The sequence below is a fragment of the Macrotis lagotis genome, chromosome 5 (assembly GCF_037893015.1).
Source record: "Macrotis lagotis isolate mMagLag1 chromosome 5, bilby.v1.9.chrom.fasta, whole genome shotgun sequence".
Classification (NCBI taxonomy): Eukaryota; Metazoa; Chordata; class Mammalia; order Peramelemorphia; family Peramelidae; genus Macrotis; species Macrotis lagotis.
The window spans coordinates 3317806-3334181 of NC_133662.1; the positions used below are offsets into that span (position 1 = coordinate 3317806).

Below are 16376 nucleotides of genomic sequence, written 5' to 3' on the forward strand. Positions count from 1 at the left end.
TTACTAAGCAGTAAATATAGGCAATGGATTTTCTTTCCTGGACAGATTTTGTTATCGCTGCTCCTGCCTCGTCAGAGTCGTCTAAAAAGTCAGATTGAAGAAGTGATAGATATGGAGCTTCTCAAGCAGGAAGCTGACCATGGAGCCCTGGATGTCTCTCATCTCTCAACCTACATCCTGAGCATGATGACAATGCTTTGTGCACCCATTCGAGATGAAGAGGTTCAGAAACTTGAGAGCATAACAGATCCCGTGCAGCTCCTGAGGTGGGGAAACCAGAGCAGTGGCCTCAGAAACCAGTTTCATCTCCTGGGCAGGAACACTTTCTGAAGTCTAGCTCTGTCAGGCCTGATTAAAATGTGTTTCTCTTTGCCAAGATAGAAAGAACCCCAACCACAGTCCCTGACACAAAGTAGTAATGAAAAGTCACACCAATATTTATATCTCATTTAAAGGATTCATTTCAAGGATCAGTTAAAGTTCCTTCAAATGCCTGCTGGATTTTATTTTTCAAGGAAAAATGGCAGGGTTGATCTTGTGCTCTTTTCTCACCCTTGCTTGATAGATCTTCCACCTGTGTAGTGGTGTGGAGGAGTAACCCATGTTTCTTCAAGGCTATGGCAGCTCAGGCAGGTCCTCAAATATTTTCAAACATGGATACACTGATGGAGTCATAGATCACTCTGATTTTTGGGGACCAACCTAGCTAAATTTAGAGATTTATCTGCAGGCTGGCCAGTGTGATCCATTTTTCAGCAATAGCAACTCTCATAGACCATCTATTAAGACATCAAGGGATTGTGATCTGTGTTAAGATAGAGTATCTACATGGATTAAAAACTGATTCCTGAAAGTCAATTAAGTTCTCTACATATGTGCAACTTGTGATCATAATGGAATCCATTAATGTCTTTCTTCCAGAGAACTAGAGGTCATTTGTAACCTTCTTTATGCAAACACAAGTCCTGTGAATGGGTAGGAATAGCAGCTATCCCTGTTTTATGTATGGAAAAAAACCAAAGTGACATATTTCAAGTTTGTATTTCCAGTGAATCCAGAAGAGAATCTTATGTGCAGTTAAGATGTTGCAGGGGATGGAGGGTTAGGAAGCTGAGTTCAAATCCACCCTCAGACATGTACTAGCTGTGTGACCCTAGGGGTGTTGCTTAACCCAGTTGCCTCAGTTTCCCCTGTGTAAAATGAGCTAAGAGAAGGACATTGCAAACACTCTAGCATCTTTGCCAACAAAATCTAAGGCCATGAAAAGTTAAAAATGATTGACAAAAGCACTGAGCAACAACAACAAAGAAGTATTACGGTGTAATGGAAAATGCTTTTCTTTAGACCTTAATTCATTTGGTTCTGTTATGTTACAGGGGAAGAGTTTAGGGTAGGTTTATTGTTTTTGTTTGTAATTATTAAGTTGATAATATACTTGAACAAATAAAGATTCTAATGCCAGTTCTGCTATTTACTAGCTGTAGGATCCTGGATAAGACAATTTGCCTCACCTTTTTTGGGCCTCAGTTTTCTCTCCTAGAAATGGAAGAATTAACCTAGATGACCTCTAAGGATGCTTCTAGGTCTAAAATGCCAGGACAGCTAGCCCTGGGCTCTTTCCTTAGAGTCTTTCTTGCTTCTCAAAGGGCTTAATTTTTGATTTCCTCCTTTGGCAGGGAGATATTCCATGTTCTAGGCCTGATGAAAATGGACATGGTGAACTTCACCATCCAGAGTATAAGACCTCATCTACAGGAACACTCAATCCAATATGAACGGGCCAAATTTCAAGAGCTCCTCCAGAGGATGCCAAGTACGTACTGGACTGAGGGCAGGATGGGGCAATGTGGGGATGACTGCTGGTTTCATGCTTGTAGGGGAGTAAATGCTAGGAATTAGAAGTTTTGTAGCTCCCCTGCCAGGCAGCAGCTCAGCTGGCCACCAAGTCTGGAGGATTCTCTGAATCTTGTTTCCCTGTAGACTTCCTTGATCACACCACAAAGTGGCTAAGCCAAGCAGCTGCTGAAGTCAAAGCACCCCCTCCCCCATCCTATGACCCTCCGGACCAAATCAGTACTTCACCTGCAGATGAGACAATGAAAGACAATCCTATCATAAGCCCTTCAATGGTGCTAAACCAGGGTTATCTGAACCTTCTTCACTGGGACCCCAACAATGAGGAGTTTCCCGAGGTATGGCCACTCGTGGGAACATTTCATTATGCTTTGGTGTCAGGGGCTTGGGGTGGCTTCTTTTCCATGTTGACCACCTGTTGTTTTTTATCTCCTCAGACTGTGATGATGGACAGGACCCGGCTGCAGGAGATTCAGTGCCAGTTAAATCAACTGACCATTTTGGCCTCTGTGCTGCTAGTAGCTAATAGTTACTGCGGCCCTAAGTTACTGGGTTCACCACAGTTTGTAGACAAACTGAAACAAATAATCAAAGTCCTCTTGGAGGGAAATCAATCAAAGTGAGTAACATGAATCTTGATCTTTTGCAGAGACGGGATGTATTTGGAAAGCAGGAAATCAGCAAATGATTACTTTTTATCATATAAATGTTCTTAGGAGCTATTTAAAGTTTTCATTAATGCTTTTTTTTGACATCTTTGGAGCATGAGAAAATAGTATTATTTTCATTCAAAGCGGGCATTTGAAGCATAAAGGTTTCATCTTCTGTCCAGTGGATAATGTTAGATTAGTCTTGGTAAAGCTGGTTACTCAGGGGTCAGGTGATCAGTCACTACCCATGCTCCCTTATATGCAGTGTAGACTCCTAATGAGACCATCCAAGAACACTTAGAAGAGGAAACCTATTGTTTTGTGGAACTAGTCAAAGTGTTGATGAGCATTCTTAGAACAGATACTGACACAGAAGTAAATTTGAGTTTTTCTTATTTTAGGAAAAATGGAAAAAAGTATGTGCTATGATTATTCCGGGAGTCCAGAGAACTGGGTTCTATTCCTGGATCCATCACTGACCAGCTACATTGCCTTGGACTTAACCTCTCTGTATACCAGCTTCCTCTTTTGTAAAGGGAGGGCACTGGACTAAGGTCTCTGCCAACTCTTCTAAAATTGTATCTATGAGGCAATTCCTAAAATTGTATCTATGAGGCAATTCTCTTGAATGCAAACTTGAAACTATTGCATTATACTTCTGTTATGACCTTGCTGGCCTTTGGATGGGAGGGACTGGGATTTTTTTTTTCATCAGGGTCCTTCTACATAAGACACTTTAAAGGCACAGACTCAGAAGTTGTCGGCTTTTTGTTTTCTGTGATTCAGGGTCAATGAGGCTTTGCTGAGTATAAGTGACCAAGTGCTTCAGGAAATACAACAGGCCCTTGCAGACCTGAACCTTCCTGCCCTGAGCAAAGAAAACGTGGCTTCCCTGTCAGGTCAGATCCATAGTGTGGCCAAGGAGGACAACTGTGTGCGTAGCATCATTGGTAAGTCATACTTGTGGGCAAAGACAGATGTTCTATCTCCAGCAAATAGACACAAAATCATTTATAAAAGGCTCCATGTTCTTGGAAGTGCTGCTTTGACCCTTTGGTCTTCAGACTCAAGCCACGGCTATCCAGAGAATAATTCTGTTCTATGAACACCTGGCCTTGCTAATTAACAAGGCATTCACTCTAGGTGAGACTCTTTGTCCCATCCACTGACTTCCCTAGGTATTCCAGCCCTTCTCCAGATACACCAATTTAGACAGCTAGCTATGATTAGAAATTGTTTATTGATTTCTGTCAACTTGTTGCTATGCTTTATAGAAGGTGTGAGTCTGGTTTTTGTAATCTTTCAGAAACACTTTTATTATACTTCAGGGACCTGACCATCATTTCTTTTTTTTTTTTTTGAATGTTAATTTATTTTTTCAATTACATTCAAAGATAGTTTTCAACATTCATCTTTTTGTAAGCTTTTGAGTTCCATATTTTCTACATCTCATTGCCCTCTCTCCTCTCCATGACAGCAAGTATTCTGATGTAGGTTATACAGGTATAATAATGATTACATATTTCCATATTAGTCATGTTGTGAATGAAGAATTATTATTAAGAGGAACAAACATGAGATAAAAGGAAAAAAAATTGTAAAACAAGTTTTAAAAAGTAAAAATATTATGCTTTGGTAGGCATTCAGGCTCCATGGTTTTTCTCTGGATGTGGATAGCATTTTTCATTACAAGTCTTTTAGAATTGTCCTGGGTCACTGATCTGCTAAGGGGAGCTAAGTCTGTCGTAGTTGGGCAGAAGCAGAAAACTGGACACTTTGTGATCACTTCACTCAGCATCAGTTCATGCAAATCTTCCCAGGCTTTTCAAAGTCTGGTCACACTTATGATTTCTTACAGAACGATAGTATTCCAGGACACTCATACAGCACACCTGTTCAGCCATTCCCCAAATGATAGGCATCCCCTTATTTTCCAGTTTTTTGTCAGGCCATTCATTTCAGTTATTTCTCTAGTACAAAGCTACTGCTGCTTCACTGAAGGATTGCAGTGAATTTCCTTAAATTTTATCTTAACTTAATAGGAGCCCATTTATGTGCTCTAGTTCTAGGCATGGGTATATAATTCCAACTTGGTATAGGAGAAAGTCTACTGGATATGAGAGCAGTCAGAGATCAAGGCTTCAGAGACAGTTGTGTTGCTTCCTGCCTCTTTGTACTTTCCTCTCTCTCCTGGTCAACTCCTCATCTCTATTTAGATGACTCAGACTTATGTCATGGTCTTTTTCATGGTCTTTTTCCTGAGGGCCAGTCCACATTGTAACTGATTACTGGACATTTTGAACTGGATATCTCATAGGCATCCTAAACTCAATATATACCAAAAAAAAAATCATCTTTCCTTCCAAAATCACTTTTCCAAACATTTCTTTCAAGGGCACCACCAGTTGAGAGTGTTGGATTAGATAGATGATCTTTTAATCCAGGGGTTCTTAAGGTCCCTTCAAAGCTCTAATTATATGATTTTGGGATGCAAGAAAACTTCTAATCTACTTTCATCTGGGCCCTTACTGCAGGAAGGTAAACATTCTTTTTTCCCACTGATTTGCTATTTGCCCTTTTCTCACTGGCTATTTTGAATCTCTTCTCTCAAGACTTTCATGATCCTGCTCCTCAGTCCACATTCACACTCTCTCAACTAGGTCTTTACTTTTTTTTGATCACAAAGAAATTGAGACCATTTTCTGAAAGCTTCCTTTTTTTCCTTCTTCTCCCAACATTCACACAACTTCTGCCATCTCCTCCACTCATATTTCATGAAGAAGCTACCAACCTCTATACTAAGGACAACCTCTTTCTGTTTCATCTTGACTCTCTTTGTACTGGATCCCTCCTTGCTCACCACACACATGTCCTTAAAAGCCCTCACTGGGTTCCATCTTCCTTGCAATCCATCACTTGCTGGCCATCTGTAGCCAGGGCCCTTACTTGCTCTCCCTTGCTTACTTATTCCTAAATGATACATTTTCCTTTCCAGCCTCATCCTTCAACTGAAACAGCCCCCCTTCCCCCCAAAGTCCTCCATCTCCTAGTTGCCCAATCTAACAACCATTTCTCAGTTCTGCTCCTCTTAGATCTGCCCAGCATCTGATGCTGCCAATCACTCTCTTCTCCTGGAAGTCTCTTTGTGCCATGTCACCCATGTCTTCCCACTGTCCATGGTTGTCCCCTCAGGCTCTATTCTGGCTTCTATCTACAGTCTTCACTCTCTAACTCTTCATCACCTGCCAGTTATCTTCTTTGCAGATGGTTCCTAGATCTCCATATACAGCCTGAGTTTCTTTTTTGAGTTAACAATTCTACATCTCTGCCTCTTGGACATCTCAGATTGGATGTCCTGTGTAATCTCTCAACTCTTAATATCCATTATTTCTCCCAAAATCCTTCCTCCTTTCCAGCTTCCTATCACTACTGAGGCTACCACCAAACTCTGAATTATCCTGGATATAACCTTGCCATGATCCTCAGTTTTTCATTCTCCCCCCATGTCTGACCTGTTCTCTAGATCTTTTCTACCCTCATGCAGCAGTAGACCTAGTTTAGGCTCTCCTTACCTCTTGCCTGTACTAGTCTTCCAAATAAAGAGCTGTTTTACTTGCCTGTGTAACCTCACCTACTCCTATGTTTCCAGCCTTTTGATGTCCTTCTGTGTCTTCCACAAACCAGGGGCACCAGCTGAGAGTTCATCTTGTCTGTCTTCCAGGCTTCCTACAGGGCTCTTATTCAACTTTCTAAAGCAGCCTTTCTTGTCCCCCAAGCTCCAGGTTCTAATACCTCCCTCTTTCAGATTATATTCAAACACATATACATTCTATTAGATCTCTTTATATCCAGTTATTTATGTTATCTCTCCCATTTGATTGTTTTTGGCTTTTCTTTGTATCTCCAATGCTTTAGCACTATGCTAAATAATAAGCACTTAATAAATTGTTTGTTGATAGACTCACTGGCAGCAGAGCTCTTGGCCATCATCACACCAGTGTTAAACTGGCATCACCTAACTCAACCCTGCAAATAATTGAAATTTTGCTACCTCGCTAATTTTTTTTATATTTGCTTTATTTGGGGATCTATACATTAAAACTAAAACTAGTCAAATTGCATGACTTAACTGCCTAAGCAGATGAGTTGTCCTCCTGTAAATAGGAGGGGGGGTAAAGGTTCAACAAGATTTCCCCTCCTTGAACTCTCCTACTATCTGTCAATATTCACAGATCAACGAATCCGTTTGTTTCTCAAATGCTGCCTCATCCGGGGAGTGCAGTCTTCTCTGAGGGACCTCCCTGGAGGCATTACTCCTATCGAAGATGAGCTGGCAGAAATAGGCCAAAGGTTTTCATGCCTGATACATCACAATCAACAAGTGTTTGGGCCCTACTATGCTGGCATCTTAAAAAAAGTCCTCTTCCCTCCACAAGAATCGAAAGCAAGTGTGGATTCTATCTGAAATCTTGAGTGGAGTGCCCTGATGCGGGGCATGGAGGAGAGCTCTTGTCCACTGAGAGGTTGGCATGACAGCCACACCTCTTCTTCCCCCTCCCCCCTCCCCTGCAGCCTGGACACCAAGGCTGCATGTGAACACCAAGCTGCTTGAGCACTTTTACCAATAAATTTCTGAGCTGCAAGAAACATTTGCTCCTGTGCTGGAGCTTTAGGCTTGGCCTCTGGGCTCCCTTCCCCATTTAGTTGAGAAGCTAAAGGATTTGCACAGCTCTCCCTGCCCCTGGGGACCTGACCAGCTCTGTTGCTCTGCTAACCCACCCAAGGGCACCCACCAGGACTGGACAGCCAGGCCAGCTTGGTTGTGTTCTTGGCTGTCATCCTGGATGACAGGATGGTCTGTCCCAAAGGGAAAAGCATTTTCAGTCCATGAGACCCATAACTTCACAGTCTCTGAGTTCTAGGGAGAAAGGGCCTCTGGAAGTCAGAAACCACTTATTTACCTCAGGACACTTTTTGAAAAACTGAGTAAATCAAAATTTCCCCAAGGCTAACCACCCAGTCAGGTCCTGGGGTGGATGCTACACAGTGGGAAGGGCTTTTCCAGCTAACTGTTCCATTGGATGATCTGAAAAACAGGACAAGAAGATAGAGGTTAAAACTGTAGGGCTGTCAGCTAAGGAAATGGGCTCAAATTGTAGATTTTCTTTCTCGAGTGAAAGTAATCAACAGTGGTGACTGTTCCTGCTCTTTTATCTTTAGCTAGAATTGACTATCTGGCAACTGAGGCTATCACAGTTACGGGCAGAGATAACATCATTAGATAAATGTTCTAGGACAACTAAGGATAAAATTGGTGCTGAGGGCCCCTCCAGGAGAGCCTCTGGAGTGTTTCATCATCATAGTACCACTTGTGGACAAACCTATCTCTAACCATGATGTCCATAACTAGGTATCATTATGGAGCTCAAATAGGGCATCTGGTTTTGAAATGGGCAGCCCCCAGAGAATGGCAATTCAGCCTTGGTCTCTCAGGAGGGAAGAGGAGAGGGAGGATTCGGGGTAGAGGGGGAAACAAGAGCTTTTCTTTTAGGTTGAGGAGTATATTGATTGGTTGGTGGGGGGGGGGGGGTGGGGAGTGAACTGAAATGCAAATTCTGCCATTTACAATTAAAACCTGGAATGAATAATTTCTTGAGTTTTTGAATTGGTCCTCTTGTGTGTCCATATGGAAGAGGTGAATCAAAATCTCTGTAACTCACCACTAAAAATAAAAAGGGAAGAAATCTAGTCCATTAGTCTGAAAACATATTATGAATAATTAGTGCTTATGAGAGGCAGGTAGCACAATACATATCTATGGAAAATCCTTAAAATTCTATGCTCTAGAAAACTACGAAGGTACTGACTCACATAGATAGGGTAGGGGGAGTTTCCACAAATGGGAGTTTTCTAAACCAGTGAAGTCACAGATCCAATCTTTATACCTAACTTATATTATGGTACCTTTCAAGGGCATATTTAAAGTGCATTGTAAATGAGATGGACAGATTTAGAAGTAGAAGGGACCCTCATCAAGTCAAACCCTTTAGCTTTATAAATGACTTTGAAGTACAGAGAAATTTAATGACTTATTCTTATTGATGCCTATGCAAAACACACAGATTGAGACTTGTACCAAATAGTACCTATTCCTGAATTCCATTTTTTTTTTTTAGGTTTTTGCTAGGCAAATGGGGCTAAGTGGCTTGCACAAGGCCACACAGCTAGGTAATAAGTGTCTGAGGCTAGATTTGAACTCCGGTCCTCCTGACTCCAGGGCTGGTGCTCTATCGGCTGTGCCACTGAGCCACCCCATGTCCATTTTTTTTAGGCTTTTGCCTATTTCTGAATTCAGAGAAAACTGATATTTTGGAGGTTTAAGTGTCTCGAGGATAATTTGTAGGTATGGGTAAGCTGGGTCTATTGAGAGTTGGAATTCTGCCTCAGTTTCCTTATCTGTGGGGATAACAAATAGCATTTACTTCCCAGGGTGGCTGTGAGGATAAGAGATATTGCAACACACAGTACAGTGTCTCTGGACCATAAGAGGTACCAGATACATATTAGCTTCTGCTTTTTAGCAAAAATATTTCAGAATGCTAAGTTTTGAACTAAGTGGGAACATAGAATTTGTCCTTTGGATTTCTTGTTGTGAGAGGAAAGATTCTAAGCTGCAGGAAGGGATCTTGGGGAATCATTTCATCTGAGTCTGTATCTCACATATAATTCTGGCAAGTTCTGAGGGTGTGGACCCTGTAGGCTATGGATTTAGAAAACCAGAAATTACCATTATCTTTTGTTGAATTGTATGTTTATTAATTTTATTTGTTGAATTGTATGTTTATTAATTTTATTTGATTAAGACATTTCCTGGTGACATTTTAATATAAGCTTGACATCTGTGTTTTAACACACCACACAATATAGAACTTAGCTCCAAATTAGGGCATTGGACAGATTGTTGAGTTAAATTCTAAACATATCCAACCCCTCACCATTATAGAGATTACTGAATTCATATTTACTAAGCTAATAAAAGATAAAGACTTGATTTCATGCAGATGGAAGCCATGCCATGGCAGTTGCCTGTTTGTCTTTAAGATTTCTAGACCTTAGTAGAGAAGAGGCGTATCCTTTGAGCCCAACTTGCAGGATTCCGCTCCAAGGCTTTCTTAACCCCTATGATCATAGTAGAATGCACACGGCTCAAGAAGTCTGGCTTAATAGTATAAAACTAATGGAGAATTTTTGGGGGAAGACTTGGTGGTGTAGCACAAAGTAATGGAGAAACTGAAAAATGAGTAGAAGGGGAAAAGACTGGAGAGGAAGGTACTATAGTAATATAGAGAGGTTCATTTAGCCACCTTTGCTATTTTTTTTTCAGTCACAATTGAATTTTTTATGTCCCCCATTTGGGGTTTTCTTGGCAAAGACTGGAGTGGTTTGCCACTTTCTTACATGAGTAACTAAAGCAAAGTGTCTTGAGATTGGATCAGAATTGAAGTTTCCCACTCCAGGTCCAGTGTTCTATTATCCACTGTTCTACCAAGCTGCCTTCTTAGTTAGCCATGTTGAGACCATAGAGGAATAACCAGAGTTTAGATGAATGAGGACATTAGAGCCTAAAAATTCTTTAGTGGGGCCTGGCTATGAATCCTAGGGCCACTATTATGTGTGTATTCCTGAATGAATACATTCACCACACTAGACCTTGATTTCATCTGCAAAATGAAAGCATTGAAGCAGGGAATACACCACAGGGTATAAATGAAATCACTTTGGTCTGGCTCTGCCAAGGCAACTACAAGTAGGACTACAAATTCAATAAATCCAGAACCTTTTTTAGGGTTTGGATTTTTCAGTTGATAATTTTATATGGCCCATGAATAATGGTTATATTCAAAATGGCCCTTGGAAGAAAAAAAGGTTCCTCACCCCTTAGTCTAAGACTTCTAAGGTTCCTTTCCAGTTTAAATCTATGGTCCAATCGTTAAAGTCCTTTTCAAATATAAGATTCCAGACTCAGGGTCAGGAGCTATATAGATTGAAAACTGGAAGGGGTCTGATAGCCCATGGTGGAATTGTTTTTCCATTATCCCTGCTGCCTAAACACTTCCAGGGATAGGACAGGCAGCTATTTTAAAAAACAGGCCTGTCTTATATTTAACTGAATCTTAAGATCTTAATGGACACATTTGGAGGCATTCTTCCTTCTGGTATGAACCCAAAATAAATCTAATAACTTTTCCAAATGACATTGATATTTGAAAGCAAGAGCCATTTGATTGGGGCATAGTCAGAACATACTTCCAAGTGCATTCCCCATGCCCCCTACTCAGATCCCCATTCTTCATCACCTGCTTTTCAAGTCTTACCTTTTCATCACCATCAGAGAGACCACAAGTGACCCTCTTTTTCATGCCATAGTATTTGTTGCAGGCTTTTTGTGCTTACTAGGCACTGTCTTATCTGTGCTTAGCACAGCTTGAATATTCAGGTATACACACATTAGAAGTAGAAGAAAAAAGTGACATCAGCTAGACTGATGATTCAATTCAGGTATCTGATATGCAAAATTCTAAATGAACAGGATATAAACAAACATCTCTATTACAAGGAACATCAATTTTAACAGCAACCAGATAGCACCTTGGTCTTAAAGTATGGTAAAACAGGCAGCACAATTTTCAAACACAGCAAACTTCTCCGAAATGACAAGATTCTGTTCCAGGTCCAACCCAGCCTTTTTTCAAATTAAGACCTTAAAGAAGTTGCCAATATAGAAATGAAACCACAGGGTTCTAAGTCACTTCTCATTTATTCAGTCTGTTCTAAGTTGTACAGTTATGAAAATAACAAAACCAATGCTGGAAGCCCAGGAATATTTACAATCTCTCTGTGTAGTGAGGTCAGTCTATTTTGTTGCACAGATTGGTTATGTTTGGTACCACAAGGTGTTTTATAATTATGACAAAATTGGACAGATTAACAATTATATATATATATATATACACAGGAAAATAAAAAGGAAAATCATTCAAGTATCAAAATACAGAGACAAAGATTAAATAACATTTTTATTACAAATCAGTCCCATTGCCATATACCACATTAGCAAAATCACCCTTTCATAAAACTGAATTTGACAGTCATTCTGCAAGTCTGGGCAATATCAGATGAGTCTTCAAACCAGACTAAAATTCACATTAACTTTCACAAACCACCAATGTGCTTGCTTTTACTGTTCCAACTTTTCTCTGAGAAAACTACCTCTGACCTTCAGTACTACTAGAGGGTCCACCAGGGACCTGGAGAGTCGCAAATTCATGTAGCCTTGTTAGGAAGAAGATTTGCCTCAGAACAGTTAGCAAACACATGGGGGAATTCAAGCAGAGAACTGGGAACTGATGACAGCTTAATAATGTAATTGAACCCATTCCAAGAAAGCTGCAGTTTCACACCTAAACGGGCTCCTCCTTCACAGTTCAGAAACACAGTGGATGTGGTTCAGCCATGCTACATGGCCTGCACTGAGAACAGTGTGATAGCAGTGGCTTTCCCACTCAGTCTGTTCTTAAAGTTGCAATATCCCTTTCTAGGGAAGGGAGAGTACCTGACCCCCATTAAAAAAAAAATCCAGTCACTTTCCTTTCTCCAATATCTAAAAATATATCAATCTTAAAAACCTAACTCAGAACCAGAGCTGATCAGCCAACTTCCCAATCTGAAAACACCCTGAATAAATAAAGAGGACATAGCAGCTTTAAGAAAAATAAAAACACCTAAATGTGATTTTTTAAAAATTTGAGAAATTCATCTTAGTGTCTACACAGAATTTTCTTCCTGGACCTCCCATCTACCCACAGAAATCTACTTGGAAAGGAAACTACCTTCTTTGAAAAAAAGGATGAAGGTGGAGCTCTGGAAGATGACATACTACTTAGTGGGCCCAGGGCATAAAGACCCAGCCATATAGCAGGGGCAGGAAAATTTTACTTCAGAAATCTTAAATTTTCCTTGGGAAATTTTTTGGGGAAACAGACTGAGTAACGTACAAAGGCAAGTGGCTAGGAGTCCCTGCCAGGCCTAGAAGAACCATTGTCATGGTCAAGGACAGAGAAGCTGAGACTAGCTCCTTTCTGTAAGAGGAGCTCTGAGCTTGGTGATCAGGATCAACAGCTCCCAAGGCTGGTCAAGAACTTCAGTCATCTTATGAAGAAAAAGAAAGGAAGAAACCTACAAGGCCAAACCTCAAATAAACTGAAGATACCACAACTTCTGGTCAACCATAGTATACGTGTGATTGTTTCTAAAAGGAGCCTCCCTGTATTCACATATATGTAATTCCACTTGACACCTTTCATTGGGAAAGAGAAGTGCTGCCCAAATCTACAATATCAGCACTTGGACAGGAATAAACTACACTATGAGAATACTAGGTTTGCCAAAGCACACTGAAAAGGCATGGTTCCTCTTTGCTCCCTATCCCAGAGGTACAGGCCACAAGGGCTCAGCCCTTCCGTCTCAAATGAAATAAGTCCCTGTTTTAAATTTGGAAACAAAACTGAAAAGAAGCAAATTGGAGAGCTGCAAGAAATAGTAGTGCTCTAAGCAGCCTGGTGCAGAGAATGGGCACTGTCTGAATGATTAGAGATCAAGTCAGCAAATATTTATTTGGAGCCAGGGATGAGCAAGGGACTTGGAGCACTGGGAATAAAACAGGCACAGTCAAGATTCAAAATTGTTAACAATGAGACTGCACTGTGAAGGCCTGCTTAAACAAATCTCAATCACCAGGTTATCAGCCTCAGGTGAGTGTCTCTCTGTTAATGTCCCAAATGAAGCTTTTTCTCCTTTCCTTTGGAACTTAGAAAATATGGAGCTCCTAAAGAGCTAATGTGAAGATCCAAACCCTTGGTCACTTTGGGGTGGGGGCCCTGAGGAGACCAAAGCTCTAGGAATCAACTGTGCATACCAATGTATGCTAACAACCATCATCACTTTACATCTAAAATTCTAGCAATGGCTCAAGAGCAGCTACTTTTCAGGAGTCACTAGGATTGTGTTGTGTTGTGTTTTGTGTGTGTGTGTGTCAGAGATGTGGTCTTCAAATAGTCTTGTTTTAAGGCAGGGGCAGAGAAATTTTTTCTGCCAAGGTCATCAACTTGAAAATTTGATCAAACAATTAATTCACCCCTAAAAATCTCTTAGATTGAATTTCAAGTCTCACCTGCAGTTGTCTTGGTAGCACCAGACCAAATGACTTTGAGGAATTTGTGCACTTAGGAGCCTGGCTGGACCAGCAAGCTGCTAATTCTGGGCTTCTGCTCCCCCATCCATAAGTAGCTGCTCTCCTTTCACATCTGCCACTGTTCCCAAGTCTATTCTGAGGAAGACCTAGATGAATCGATTGTCCTTCACCCCCATGACTTTCTGGCTGAAGATTAACAGGTGTCCCTATGGACCCCCCAGGCCATGGGCAGTCATTTTTTCCTACTAAAAATTTTTTTTTTCCTGGACAAGCTAAAAACCCCAGAGTCACGTTTTGGGCCCTGGCAATCCCAATCTCATCTGCTCAAGTTGAAAGCCCCGAGCTGCTGCTCTCCAGGCAGGCAGGGAGAGAGATGGGGGAGGCTTGGCTGGGAGCCTGTGCTGGGCAGCAGGAAGGTGGTCCCCAAATCAGAGGCTGAGCCTGGATCTTCATGATGGCGGGTGAGGCAGTGGTGGCAGCAGTCTGTGCCCCCAGGACTATTTTTCGGCAGCAGTGTGGTTTCCCAGTGGCTCAGCTTGGCAGAAGTAAACAGAATGGGGAGGGTAAAGGGTTAACCAAAGGCAAGCTGCACAGAGAGGAGGACTGAGGTTGAAGGGGAAGATGCTTCACAGAATCCCCAGGGCGCCCTGATATATGGTAAGCTCAGCAGCTTGGGTACAGGAAATCTGCTCTTAAAAGGCACAAGGTCCAGGCAGGCAGGGAAGTCTGCCCGGTTACAATAACTTCTCTTGAAATTCCCCACAACTGCTATGTTCAACTTCCTGTTGGACCATATTACATTTAAACCATTTTCTAATGAAATTACCTTCTTCCTAAATCCTGCCAACTAAGCTAACTCCCCCCACTAGACTTGATTCTGCTTGACTAAAGTCCCATCTCCTTTCTCATCTCGGTTCTTAAAGGTTTTGGAGGCTCTTGAATTCATAGGAAATGACAGTGTCCATCATTCTATTATCTACCACACCAGAGGCCTGGGAAGAAGGAGGTCAAAGCACGGGTCACTGTGCAGTTTTTGAATCCTCACATTATGGAGAAGGAAGCAGACATAAGAAAGACTTGGAAAATGACAGCAGTTAATAAAGAAAAAAGCTTGGGGGACCAGCCCCTAGTTTATGGCAGCCCCATTCTGAGAAAATATGACTGCACCATATGGGAAGAGTACAGGCCTTACCCCTCATTTGCCTTCCATTTGGTGACCTGGACTTTGGAACTCAGGCTAATGCTGCCCAAACTTCTAGGACTCTATTTGTCATAGATTATAAGAGGCAAAAAAACCCCGTTTGGTGGAGTAAGCCACGAGATATTCTAGATATCATTAAGTCCCCAACACTCTGGTCACCCCTGAGATAACTCCTTAAAGCTCCTGAGATTCAGCTACAGATGTGAAGAATTGGCATGCACCCTAGACACCAAGAATGCAATTCTGTCCAATAGTCCAAACCAGAATATTGCCTTTCATCTCCTGCCTCAGGTCATCTGCAAGAGCTCAGTCCTCCCAATACCAAATGACAAAAGTATCTAGCACCGTACATCAGAGAGGTGATGGGGCAGATCAGGTTTGAGTTTAGAATGGGAAATAGGTTTCCTGGCACACTGGGTGGTCACAGTGGTTAGTGTTGAGAAAGTGAGTGAGTTAGGTCTTGGCAAAAGTCCCCAGTCATGGCTCAGATGGAAGTATGGGCCAGAGTAGATCAGATGTCCTGAGCTTGAGCCCAAGGTGAAATGACCATCTCCGTTTGAGTCGGCTTTAAGGCCAATCCCCCAGGGACTTGGAGTGCCCATCCATTCAAAGGCCCCTCAGCCCTCTTGGTGCCCACCTTGAAGGCATCTCCTCCCTCCACTGCATAGTCCCCAGCCAAAGGGAGGAGGATTCACAGTGTTTGGTGGTATGAGATATAAAAGTTGTTAGTGTACAGTGTCTTAGTGCTGCTGCCAGGGAAGAGAGCAGGCCCCTGGGAGGGTAGGGGGCTCACCATCAGCAGCTGGAAGGAGAGAGCTGAAAACAGCAGACAGATCAGATGGTAAAGGCACAGTGAGACTAGTGGAGAGAGGGGCTGGGTTGGTTTTAGAAGATAGTGGTCTCATACTTAGTGCTGAGGCTCCTTTTGGAATCCGGTTTTGGGTCCACTACCCAGGAGACACTGGCATGAGACTGGGTATCTTGGTCCATGTCAGATGGTTCCAACTGGAGAACATGAGAGGGAAAGACAAGCATCAGCAATTGCATGCTAAGGTCAAGGCTGAAGAGAATCCAAGATAAGCCTCAGATCACCTCCCTTAGGCTAAGCTAAAAACCTCATCAACTGAACCAGAGTTGTTCTCTCCAGGTGGACCTCTTGAGGGAGGTTCAAAAGGGAAAAGCTTCCTATTTTGAGGGGCTCAGTAGGAGGCAAAGTATAAGCTCTGTTCAAGCAGCATTCAGAGGAGTTATTCAGCCAAAAGTGTACTCAAGGCTACTAACCCTGCACAACCAGACTGGAACTACCCCATCTGGAAACTGGCCAAACCAGGGGATGTGCTCTGAGAACAGTACTGGGGAAGGAAGGAGCAGGTACCTCTGTCACTTAGGAAGTGGACATTTAGCAAAGCAAAAGACAAAG

At 42.0% G+C, this 16376-nt stretch overlaps 2 protein-coding genes across 12 annotated transcripts in view; one reads left to right on the forward strand and one right to left on the reverse strand.

Annotated features, from left to right (window-relative positions):
* TCP11 (t-complex 11) overlaps positions 1–14862 on the forward strand; it is an 84301-nt gene extending 69439 nt beyond the window's left edge. For 3 of the 4 annotated variants that reach the window (XM_074236491.1, XM_074236488.1, XM_074236489.1), the window contains 6 exons: positions 46–266; positions 1677–1813; positions 1981–2192; positions 2292–2473; positions 3291–3454; positions 6737–7151. In XM_074236491.1, the coding sequence (XP_074092592.1) occupies positions 46–266; positions 1677–1813; positions 1981–2192; positions 2292–2473; positions 3291–3454; positions 6737–6969 (1149 nt within the window). In that variant the 3' untranslated portion in view covers positions 6970–7151. Of the gene's footprint in view, positions 1–45; positions 267–1676; positions 1814–1980; positions 2193–2291; positions 2474–3290; positions 3455–6736; positions 7152–14678 lie in introns of those variants that run through there. The other variant, XM_074236490.1, reaches the window with a different exon arrangement.
* ANKS1A (ankyrin repeat and sterile alpha motif domain containing 1A) overlaps positions 11563–16376 on the reverse strand; it is a 264812-nt gene continuing 259998 nt past the window's right edge. For 6 of the 8 annotated variants that reach the window (XM_074236481.1, XM_074236483.1, XM_074236484.1 and 3 more), the window contains one exon: positions 11563–15961. In XM_074236481.1, coding sequence (XP_074092582.1) covers positions 15842–15961 — 120 coding nt within the window. In that variant the 3' untranslated portion in view covers positions 11563–15841. The remainder of the gene's footprint in view (positions 15962–16376) is intronic. The other 2 variants (XR_012478464.1, XM_074236482.1) reach the window with 2 other exon arrangements.